This window comes from Oncorhynchus mykiss, chromosome 6 (genome assembly GCF_013265735.2).
Source record: "Oncorhynchus mykiss isolate Arlee chromosome 6, USDA_OmykA_1.1, whole genome shotgun sequence".
Lineage (NCBI taxonomy): Eukaryota > Metazoa > Chordata > Actinopteri > Salmoniformes > Salmonidae > Oncorhynchus > Oncorhynchus mykiss.
In genome coordinates this window covers 23,911,741-23,924,016 of record NC_048570.1, presented here as the reverse complement: position 1 = coordinate 23,924,016, position 12,276 = coordinate 23,911,741, and the positions used below count along the sequence as shown (strand labels likewise).

General features: G+C 44.7%; 1 protein-coding gene and 1 pseudogene across 1 annotated transcript; one reads left to right on the top strand and one right to left on the bottom strand.

The window, feature by feature from the left end:
* The first annotated feature begins 5,952 nt into the window (after positions 1-5,952).
* On the top strand, positions 5,953-8,221 carry LOC110525564 (annotated as a pseudogene).
* Positions 8,222-9,719: 1,498 nt separating this feature from the next.
* LOC110525563 (calcium release-activated calcium channel protein 1) lies at positions 9,720-12,276 on the bottom strand. The gene is made up of 2 exons (XM_021605779.2): positions 11,930-12,276; positions 9,720-10,320 (listed from the first exon to the last, which is right to left on the bottom strand). Exons 1-2 carry the CDS (start codon positions 12,041-12,043, stop codon positions 9,766-9,768), a joined length of 669 nt encoding a protein of 222 aa, XP_021461454.1. The 5' UTR covers positions 12,044-12,276; the 3' UTR covers positions 9,720-9,765.

The following is a 12,276-nucleotide window of genomic DNA, read 5'->3' as shown; positions in this document are numbered from 1 at the left end:
TACTTAAGTCTGTAGTTGCGACATCCATATATCCATTGATTCTTGAAGTATATAAATGCCTCATGAGCTTAGTTCAACTGTCACACTCCATGAGACCCCATCGAAGACAAGCTTATTTTTCTCCAATGTTTGTAAACATTGTCAATGTAAACAAACACTGTATATCCTCATAACATGGTTAAAACAATCATTTTGATATCATGGATGGTCAGTCCTTGCATCCATAACTCTGTCTATTAATCTGAGTATCACGCGTCAGGTAAGACCCGGATGCAGACAACATCGAAGGAACAACAGTTTATTAATCGAACAGAGGCAGGCAACAGACAGGTCAAGGGCAGGCAGATGGCAGTAATCCAGATAGGTGGAACAAGGTACAGGACGGCAGGCAGGCTCAGGTTCAGGTTCAGGGCAGGCAGAATGGTCAACACCGGGAAAACAAGGAAACTGGAACAATTGAGAGACAGGAGCAGAGGGAAAAATGCTGGTAGGCTTGACAAAACAAAACGAATTGGCAACAGACAAACAGAGAACACAGGTATAAAAACACTGGGGATAATGGGGAAGATGAGCGGCACCTGGAGGGAGATGGAGACAATCGCAAAGACAGGTGAAACAGATCAGGGTGTGACAGTACCCTCCCCTCTAGGTACACCACCTGGCATCCTACCTGGGCGCACACCTGGCTGACCAGGGTGCCTGCATTGGAACTCAGAGATGAGGTCTGGGTCCAGGTTGTCCCTAGCGGGGACCCAGCACCTCTCCTCCGGGCCATAACCAATCCCAGTCAACCAGGTACTGGAATACCCTGCCCCGAGGTCGAACCTTCAGGAGACGCCTCACCGTATACGCCGGTTGCCCATCGATGAGCCGGGGAAGAGAGGTGGGTCTGGAAACAGGAGACAAAGGGCTGTGAGACATGGGTTTGATTTTATACACATGAAACAGTTTGCAAGGGGACAGTTTGCAAGACTACACCTGGAGGGGCAGATCCCAGGTTGACAGCCACACCATCTGCCCAAGACGATACCGGGGAGCCGGGGTCCGGTGGCGGTCTGCTTGTCGTTGATACCTGGAGGTGTTCTTCAGCGGAGGACAAACATCTGGGCCGAAGGTACGCCAACATCTTCCTCTTACTCAGGGAAGAGCGGACTCCAGGTGGTGGGGTTGGCAGAGACCAGGCTGCAAAGGGTCGTCTCCAAGTCTTGGTTGGCTCGCTGTGACTGGCCATTGGACTGGGGGTGGAATCTGGAGAACAGCCTGGCCGATGAACCAATGAGCATGCAGAACGCCTTCCAAACCCGGGACAAGAACTGAGGACCCCAATCAGAGACCATGTCCACCGGGAGTCCATGGATCCAGAAGACGTGCTGCACGACTGGGCCGTCTCTTTGGCCGAGGGTAGCTTGGGGAGAGGGATGAAGTTGGCGGCCTTGGAAAACAGGTCGACCACTGTCAGGATGGGGGTGTTGCCATCAGACGGGGGAAGACTCGTGACAAAGTCCAGTAATATGTGAGACCAGGGATGGTGAGGAACAGGCAATGGTTGAAGAAGACGAGCTTGCCGAGGAGTCATGTTCTGCGCACAAACCGTGCATGATCTCAGTATATATACACCTGTTCTGAAAGTCCCCAGAGTCTGCAACACCACGAAGCAAGGGGCAGCACCAAGCAAGCGGCACCATGAAGACCAAGGAGCTCTCCAAACAGGTCAGGGACAAAGTTGTGGAAAAGTACAGATCAGAGTACTTTTCCATTAAATCTATTATTAAAAAACTGAACGAATATGGCACCACAACAAACCTGACATGAGAGGGCCGCCCACCAAAACTCACAGAGTAGGCAAGGAGGGCATTAATCAGAGAGGCAACAAAGAGACCAAAGATAACCCTGAATGAGCTGCAAAGCTCCACGGCGGAGATTGGAGTATCTGTCCATGGGACCACTTTAAGCCGTACACTCCACACAGCTGGGCTTTACGGAAGAGTGGCCAGAAAAAAATAATCAAACATGTTTGGTGTTCGCCAAAAGGCATGTGGGAGACTCCTCAAACATATGGAAGAAAGTATTCTGGTCAGATGAGACTAACATTTGAATAGATATGCATGCTCAAGTATTCTGTTTTTTTTGTCTTATTTCTTGTTTGTTTCACAATAAAAAATATTTTTGCATCTTCAAAATTGTAGGCATGTTGTGTATATCAAATGATACAAACCCCACAAAAAAATGCCAAGGGGGGTGAATACTTTCGCAAGCCACTGTAGCTTAAGGTCCAGGGTAGAACGCTGGGACAGGACCGCCCCCACTCCTACATCAGAAGCATCTGCCTCCACCACAAACTGACGGGAATGGTCAGGATGAACCAAGATGGGAGCAGTGGCGAAGCAATGTTTGAGGTCCCAGAACTCCCGGTCAGCAGCAGGGGACCACGTGAACGGAACCTTGGGAGAGGTGAGTGCTGACAGGGGGGAAGCAAGTGTGCTGTAATCCCAGATAAAGTGGTGATACAAGTTGGAGAACTTGGAGAAATGTTGCAGCTGCACCTTGGACGTAGACTGGGGCCAATCCACCACCTTTCTCACCTTCCCGGGATCCATTTGGCCACTCCCAGCAGAGATTATGTAACCCAGAAAGGGGATGGTGGAGCGATGAAACTCACACTTCTCTGCTTTTACAAACAAAATATTCTCCAGGAGGCGTTGAAGAACCTGTCGAACGTGGAGCACGTGTTTTTTGTGGGAGACGGAAAAGACGAGGATGTCATCAATGTAGACGAAGACGAACTGGTTCAACATGTCGCAGAGAACATCACTTTCCAGAGACTGGAACACAGCAGGGGCGTTGGTAAGGCCAAATGGCATGGCAAAAATACCCGTAGTCGCCGCTGGTCGTGTTGAATGCGGTCTTCCACTCATCCCCCTCTCCTATCGGCAGCAGGTGTTAGGAGTTCCGTAGATCTAGCTTGGAAAACATGTTGGCCCCCTGGAGCGGCTCGAAGGCCGAGGAGATGAGTGGTAGCAGGTAGCGGTTCTTCACCATTATGTCATTGAGTCCCCAGCAGTCGATGCACAGGCACAGGGTCTTGTGCTTCTTCTCCACACAGAAGAGCCCTGCGCCGGCAGAGAGGAAGAAGGACGGATAAATCCTGCAGCTAGGGAGTACCCAATGTAGGTCTCCATAGCCTTGGTCTCTGGTCGCGATAGAGAGTATAGTCATCCCCGGGGCGGAGTAGAGCTGGGCAGAAGGTCAATCCCGCAGTCATATGGTCTGTGCGGTGGAAGCGAAGTGGCCCGGGCCTTGTTAAACACCTCCTGAAGGTCCTGGTACTCCACGGGAATTGTGGTTGCCCGGGGCAACTTCCGAGCCCCCAGGAAGACGTCCCGGGGCAGGTTATGCTGACTTCAGGCAATGGGCGTGGCAGAACGGGTTCCAGCCTATGATGGCCCCAGTAGACCAGTTAATGAGAGGATTAAGTCGCTGGAGCCAGGAGAATCCCAATACCACAGAAATCTGAGGAGTCTTAATGAGCAGAAATGTAATAGTCTTGCTGTGGTTCCCTGACAGTCGTAGGTTGATGGGAGTGGTATTGTGGGTGACCCGACCAATAGAGCACCCATCCAGCGCTCTAACGTCCATGGGAATGGAGAGGGGCTGAGTGGGGATATCCAGCTCGGACGCCAGGGTAGTGTACAAAAAGCTCTCATCGGCCCCAGAGTCGACGAGGACCCGGAGAGATTTCGACTGGTTTCCCCAGAGCAGAATGGAATGAAATGGAGTGCGATTAAGGGAAGCAGAAAAGTTCTCAATATGGCCCACCAGAGTACTCGCTCCTAAAGCTGAGCCTGGTCTTTTAACGAACAAGAGGACACAAAATGACCACGAGTGCCGCAATTCAGGCAACTCTTAGTGTTGAGCCTGTGTAGCTGTTCTGCTGGAAACAACCCAGCTCTGCCTAGTTGCATAGGCTCATGAAACGGTGACTCGGCTGTCTTCGGCGACTCTCGGGGAACCTCTGGTAGCCTCTGGTTCTTTCCGCAATGGGGCCGTCGGGGACTTCTGGGAGGCTTCGGAGGCGAGGTGGAATCCTTGTACGGGCGAGCCAAATCTAATCTCCTCTCTCTCCGTTGTTCCCGTAGTCGCCCATAGATCCTGATGGTCAAGGTGATGAGGGAATCGATATCCATTGGTAATTCCCGGGCTGCAAGATCACCCTTGACCTCCTCCGAGACTCCATGTAGAAACATGTCGAACAGCGCTTCCTGGTTCCAGGCACTCAGCAGCCAACGTGCGGAAATCCATTGCATAGTCTGCCACACTTCGGGAGTCCTGCCGAAGCTGGAGTAGCTTCCGGGCAGCCTCTCTTCGAGAAAATGGGGCTTCAAACACCTTCTTAACCTCTCCCACGAACTCCCCCAGACTTACGCATATGGCCGGCTATTGCTCCCATACAGCTGTAGCTCAGGCGAGCGCCCTCCCGGACATCAGCGTGATAAGGTACGCTATCTTAGAGCGGTCCGAGGGGAAGGAGGTGGGCTGAATCTCGAAGATGAGGCCACACTGAGCTAGAAATGCCCGACAGGTGCCCGGCTCTCCATTGAAGCATTCTGGGGAGGTAAGCGGGGCTCCCGGGAAAGCGGAGGGGCCGGTGAGGCGGCGCTGCTAACAGCCGAGCTACTGAGGGGCTGTGAGGTTACCATCACAGTAGGCTGCCTCCCAGCCAACCAGCGGAATTGCTCCAGCAAGATGTCCAACGCCCGGTCATGGTGTTCGGCAAAGGTGTGGACCCCCTCCAATAGGCCACGAAGCAATTCCTCATGCCTACCAATGGTGGCTCCTTTGGAGATGGTGTTGCGCAGCTGGTCAGAGTCCACTGCTCAGTCATGGCCAGTTCGTACTATCACGCCTCATGTAAGACCCACAACATCGAAGGAACAACAGTTTATTAATTGAACAGGGGGAGGCAAGAAACAGGTCAAGGGCAAGCAGAGGTCTGTAATCCAGATAGGTGGGGCAAAGGTACAGGACGGCAAGCAGGGTCAGGGTCCGGGCAGGCAGAGGTTAGTAATCCAGATAGGTGTGGCAAAGGTACAGGACGGCAGACAGGGCCAGGGTCAGGGCAGGCAGAGGTCAGTAATCCAGATAGGTGGGGCAAAGGTAAAGGACGGCAGGCAGGGTCAGGGCAGGCAGAATGGTCAACACTGGGAAAACTAGGAAACTGGAACAATCGAGAGACAGGAGCAGAGGGAAAAACGCTGGTAGGCTTGATGAAACAAAACAAACTGGCAACAGACAAACAGAGAACACAGGTATTAATACACTGGAGATAATGGGGAAGATGGGTGACACCTGGAGTGAGGTGGAGACAATCACAAAGACAGGTGAAACAGATTAGGGTGTGACATTGAGAGTGGTTAACTTCTCCAGACACATCCCTCAGCTTTTTACCAAAACAGAGTGACTGGAATTATTTTTAATGTAAAGATATAATTGTATTATTATATGTAGTAGAAAGTGATGGGTTAGAAAAAGCCTACATAACCAACCCATTAAGTAAAATGTAATATCCATATATGGCCAGCTATGTAATCTTTAACATTGATTTATCCTGCAATAGATGTCGTTCAATTGGTAATACATTTGGTCTTCTTCTAATGCCTCTTAAGGGGAAAGCAATCGAAAAGTAACTGAATGCAATCAGATTACATTACTGAGTTTGGGTAATCCAAAAGTTACGTTACTGATAAAAATGATGGACAGGTAACTAGTAACTGTAACGGATTACATTTAGAAAGTAACCTACCCAACCCTATTCCTGGATAAGGCATTGGTGATGTGCCCATTCATTAATAAATGGGTGGGGTGGGGCAGAGAAAAGGGGAGGTCCTACTTTTCTGTCGTGGGAGGGGTAAGTACTCAACCAAGAGGAGCTATTCACACTACGTTAAGCTAGTTTTCTCACTCAGGGTTTGTTGTCATTTATTCTTATCTCAAGTGTCTGCGGCCATTATCCAGATCTCCAAATCTTCTTCAACAAGAGGAGGCTCTTTGCCACATTTTCATCTAGCTCTCAGAAAGAGGCATGCCACAGAACGTGTCAGGCATGAGCAGTGGGCATACCAGGCGGCGAGAGTAGTTGAAGGTTGTGATAGTAGGTGATGGTGGATGTGGGAAAACCTCCCTCCTCATGGTTTACACTAAAAAAAGACTTTCCAGAGGTAAGACAATTGACAAAGCCAGCTCATCATCTGGCTGCTTCTCTTCTCTTTTTTGCTTCTCTCTTCTCTTTTCTCTTTTTATCTATTTTTATTCGTTTTTCAGCACTATTTTTACTCTGCATGTAAGCAAATTATAGTGAGAAGTGCTTGACTGTATGTGACAAAAATAATATGTATATATCCACAGAAAATGACGAAAAGAGCAAAGTTAATTTCAACCTTTTTAGCTATCATATCTGAAATAAAAATAAATAAATACAGGACTTCATGGCAGACTAAAAATGCACATCCATCTGTTTCTGTGTATTTCAGGTCGAGAGGACTATGACCGATTACGGCCCGTGTCCTATCCGAATGCCAACCTGGTATTGATCTGCTATGATGTAATTTGCCCCTCAAGTTATGACAATGTCCTAATAAAGGTACTGCACTGTCTTCTCTTCATACTTTACTGCTTGTTTGTCGGTTTAAATCCCCAGAACGAGGAAGAAACCTTATTAACATACATGCCATATAAAGTTTTATGACATTTACAACAGAATGAATGTCGCTGAAGATGTCAGTATCATACATGAATATGATATACAAGTATGTATATGAAGATATGTCAGTACCAGAAATATATTTGAATACTTGCTCAAGCAAGTATTTATCAGGTTCATGGTGAATTCTTTTTGCACAGTAGATGCAGTCACTCTCACAAGAATGCATGACGTAGAATGTTTATAATATCTAACTCTGTTTACATATATTTCAGTGGTACCCCGAGGTGCATCACTTCTGCCATGGTGTGCCCATTATCCTGGTAGGATGCAAAACAGATCTGCGGAAAGACAAAGGCCTTGGCAAGGAAACTGTGGTCCTCAGGCCAAAACCCCATCACATACATCCAGGTAGATTTCATACATAGCCATACATTATGTATGTATAACTTATATACATTCAATGTACATTTGCCATGCCACTTACATAATAATAAGTAATTAGTATTGGGTTTATTGAAAATGCAATACAAGTGGTTGAATTAGGGTTGTGCGATTGGAATGGGAGACTGATCAGAAGTGTTTGAACAAAAACATCAAGAGCATTGATGATGTTATGTTTGTGAGAGTAATTACAAGGCGAATCCCCACATTTGTGAGTGGTAATTCAATTTCTAATGGACTTAATTTATATATCTGCCAATTGCTTTTTGACAACAGAACTAGTTCATGTCAGAGAGGGAACTTTTGTCTTACAATATTTTTCTTATAAACAGCATGAGCTGGCGCACACCCAGAGAACATTATTTAGTGTAGAGGTGCTGACTAACAGAGAATAAACTGTAAGCTATAAAAACAGAGAGTTGCAGACTCCATTATTATAACCTCCCTGTTATTTACTGGTTCAAAAAACACCAATGTTTCTGCATCACTGTGCCTTCAGGTTTTTTTTTTCTAAAAACACCCAACAGGAAGAGTTACCTCAGAGTAGTAGGACAAGGTTTATGTTTTTTTGGCCTCTCAATTAGGAATATCACAACTTTTTTCATAATCTGAGCAGGGTGAAGAGACCAAAAAGAAGATCAAAGCTGAGCTCTACTTGGAGTGTTCAGCCAAATACAAGGAGAACGTGGAGGACATATTCAGAGAGGCTACCAAACAAGCCCTTGCAGCAAACAAGGAAATCCAGAAAGGCAAAGAGGAACGGATTCTGTGCCCTTCTGTGACCCAAGAGATAATGCTATCCACCACCGTGAGCTCCTGATACAGACAATACTCTAGCCCTACTCAGGGAAAACACAGATGATGAGACTACTTCTCCCTACGAGTCCTCTTATAATATTGTTTCTGCATTTTACCCTTCTGCTAACTGACTTCCTTTGTTGTTCCTTCCTGCTAATTCTTGACATATTGTCAAAATGTGTTTCTTTAATAGAAATGAACAACGCCCTCAAGTTATAGAACCACAAATGGGGACAGTTGGTCTTAGAAAGTTAAGGATGCATGAGGAAGAAGTTGAAGGTACCATTGTATAATAATTGAAGGTTCCATTGTATTTTTCATTTGGATGTATCCAAATCTTTTAATTTATACAAAAGAGAAGGTTGACTCAAACAGTAATTCACATAGTACATCTCATTGATGTAATGAAAACTTTTAAAAAACATGATTAAATGAAGCAACATAAATCTGGATTAGCTTGTAGAATTCATTCTTCCATAAGCCTAGGGTTGTTATGCATAATAACAATTGCACTTTGACTCCAGTCCATCTAATGACAATGAATGTAATCAGATATGACATACAAAATATGTATAATGTATTTCAGAAATGTTAATGATTGCCTAATAAAGAGGTTTTCTCAATCCAATTCACTTACCTTTGGGGAGACTCAGCACATTGTAACAGATTTACAGTATACGACTATAAAACTATTCAACCCCTTGGATTTGGCAACAGACACAAGGCAGTATAGTCAGAGTAAACATAATTAAGTGGGGCTTAATAAGCCCTCAAACAGAACATCTTAAAAACATCAAATGGCATTTAAAGGGGATGTTTTAAAAAAGGCGTCAACCATCATCCAATATACTGACGCATAAAATAATTTAAAAAAAAACACAAATAATCATGCCATTATTTTATTAAAGTAATATGTGCACTTGGATCACATTCAAAGGTTGACGATAAAGATCTGAAGTTTTGCCTCCATTTAAATGAATTTAGAAGTAGCTACTTGTGACTTCACATACATGCAAAACAATCAGTGCTTTACAGTATTGTTAAAAGGAAGTACATTATGTTGAGGACAATATTTCAGCCTAATATTTTCACAACCACACTATAAGAGTTCACCTACCATGTAACAACAGTATGAGGAGTGTGCTTAAAATGCATTAACTTATCAAAAAACCACCAGAGCATATCTTTAATTATCAATAATGTTGAGTTTAAAAAGTTTAAATATAAATATTCCAACCCTGATGGACAGATTAAGGTCACCTGACTAAAAAATATCTGAAATTCTGCACTTCGCTTGCACCATAACTATTATAGCAGTTATTACATGTTATACTCTCCTGGGGAGTTTCACTTTCATGGAAATTGGCCGGTTATCATTTGTAAATTAATAATTCTAGCTACTTCACAAAATGTTCATCCCACACTTTTAGTGTTCCCCAGCCGCCATAGACAAAACTTTGTGATATAAATACAAATATCATCTATTTAATGAAGATATCCAAAAATATTCAACTACAAATGTCACACTCACATTCAGATCTGTTTCTGAACACATAAGGACGACAATAGACATGCAGCAAAGTAATAAAATAAAAAAAGTTGCTTGAGTCCAATCGAATGAACAATACAAAGCAAATTGTCCTGACCTTTCCACAACCATTTTAGCAAATAGAAAAGGCCTAGAGCAGTCCAAATCCCAATACAAAACATCTGTATAAATGATATATTACTATATAAAGTATCCTTTCTCATGGTGCTCATGCAAATAGATAAAAAAAAAAAAAAAAAAGCTTCATTATAGATTTCTTACAGCTGTCTAATTCCCGTTAGGGGAAGTGGACAGAGGAGGGCTGCAGACTGGTCGTCTCTGCCCTGTGGTCCAGCTGGTTCTGCAGCCGGGTGATATTGGACAGCTCCTCCAGCTCCTGAAACTGACGATCAGTTTTGTGACTGACCAGAGAGCGGTAGAAGTGCACAGCGAAGACGATAAACACCAATCCAAATGGCACCATGATGGAGGTGGAGGCAATGGCTGCCGCCTCACCAGAACTGATGGTGCCATTATCAGTTGGGCGCCTGAGGGGCAGGAACTTGACCCAGCACAGCAGAACCACCTCGGTCAGGAAGAGCAGGGTACCAATAACAGTGGAGAAGGCCCAGGCCAGCTCAATGTGGCGGTGCATGCGCTCATGGGGTGACTCGTTGACCGAGTTCAAGTTGTGAACGTTGCTGACGGCCTCCAGGTTTGGCAGGATACAGGTGCTGATCATCAGGGCGAAGAGGTGCACTGCCACTAGGACAGTGGTGCAGGCGCTGAAGGCTATCAGCAGCCCTGGGGGATACACATGATCTGGCTCCAGCTGCACCTCCACCATAGCCACCTGAAATACAGAGAGGCATTTTAACACGAAACACTGACCGAGAGAGCAACGACCAGGATCTGATTCAGAACAATTTGAACAGAGACAATTATCTATTTTATAGCTCAACCACTGCAAGTGACAATTCCATGTTTTTCTCTGTTGGGTGCCGGCTGTACAGAAAGATGTAGCCTAACCCCTGTGGCCAGGTGACAATTGTACTGGGTCTAACTGTCTGTTGGGTGAGTGACTGTCAGATTAAATGTTATTGGCTTGTATGGTACGGTAGGATATTCTGTAGTTAATTTGTGGTAGGTGAAGGTTTAGATAGAACTCTGACTCACTAATGGCATCCTTACTTTGTATCTGGCCTTGCATAGAGGTTTAAACTTGCAGAGACATTTCAATGCATTCAACTATGCCCCAAATCTATGCGTCACAAATTGCAATGTATCCGGTTTCATACAGATTTATTTTAAATGTTTAATTGTATCGTTAAATCTGTCCACCAGTTATTTTCAATCAAAAAGTTGTGGTTTATCCAGCATTATAAACCAGGTAGCTTGGGTCCTGGATCCTGAAACAACATTCCAGCCATGTGTAAATCAGAAAATATACCACAGGTATGAAGCAAAACTAGTTGTTTACTATTATATTTATGTTGGTATCCTGTTTATAATAGCAACAGGCACCTCTGGGGTTTGTGATTTATGGCCAATACGCCATTGTTAAGGGTTGTATCCAGGCACTCTGCTTCCCGTCGTACATAAGAACAGCCCTTAACCGTGGTATATTGGCCATATACCACAACCCTTGTGCCTTATTGCTTAAATATACCATGTCTGTTCTTAAGCATGATGCAACGCGGAGTATCTGGATACAACCCTTAGTCGTGGTATATTGGCCACATATCACACACCCCCGAGGTGCCTTATTACTATTATAAACTGGTTACCAATGTAATTAGAGCAGTAAAAATAAATGTTGTCATACCCGTTGTATACGGTCTGATATACCACGGCTGTTAGCCAATCAGCATTCAGCACTCGAACCACCCAGTTTATAATGGCCATGACAAATCGGGTGGTTAAAGCCCTGAATGCTAAAAACAAGATCAAATCATTCAGGTCCATCAAATGGCTTTTTCTTGAATGCACTGTAGTCTGAGAATTCCAAGTTCCCAGTTGATTTGAATGAGACATCATCCCTGAGCTCCGACTTCTCCCACATGCTGACCTCTGACTTCACGTACTAAGGGAATGACCTCGATAACATTTTCAGCAGATATATTTAACAACAAAATATTATTTATAAAAACGAATCTATTAATGATGGTTTTTGAACACTATAATTTGTTTATAGACATGATAGCTGTGAGCCCACTTTCAGTTTATGGTTGACACGGCTTGTTGGCCATTACATTAGCCAATCGGCGTTTCTCAACAAGTTCAAAGCATTTGAATTGGTATTTACAACTGGTAATTACTACCTTCCCACTCGGTTACGAACGCTACATTATTAGATAGTCAAATAGGCCGGTAGGTGTCATGTGTCAAGAAATTGTGCGTCATATAACTCAATTTTGGCAAAGTTGCCAGAATCCTCTCCAAACTCTGAGTCCAGTACTCACCATCGCGAAACCCGACAGGAGAGCTGAAGTTCTGCTCGTAGCCTTCAGCTTTGCTCGACTCAAGTAAAGTTTTCTCCATGACAGAGCTTGCAAAGAGTGTTCGTTCAAACTCATTGCTGGCTACCGTTATAACTTTTCAAGCTGTCAACCTGTAGTTCTACACAAGATGCGGTCTCATGCGAATTGACATATAATTGAACTTCTAAACTAAAGAAGAAAAAAAAAACGTTATTTCTATAAACGTTAACCTTCTGCTACTGTTGCCATAACTAATTCAGGAAACACAAGATATTATTTTACCCACAATCCAATGCTGTTTCTGTGTGCGGCGCAGTTTACTGCTTGCG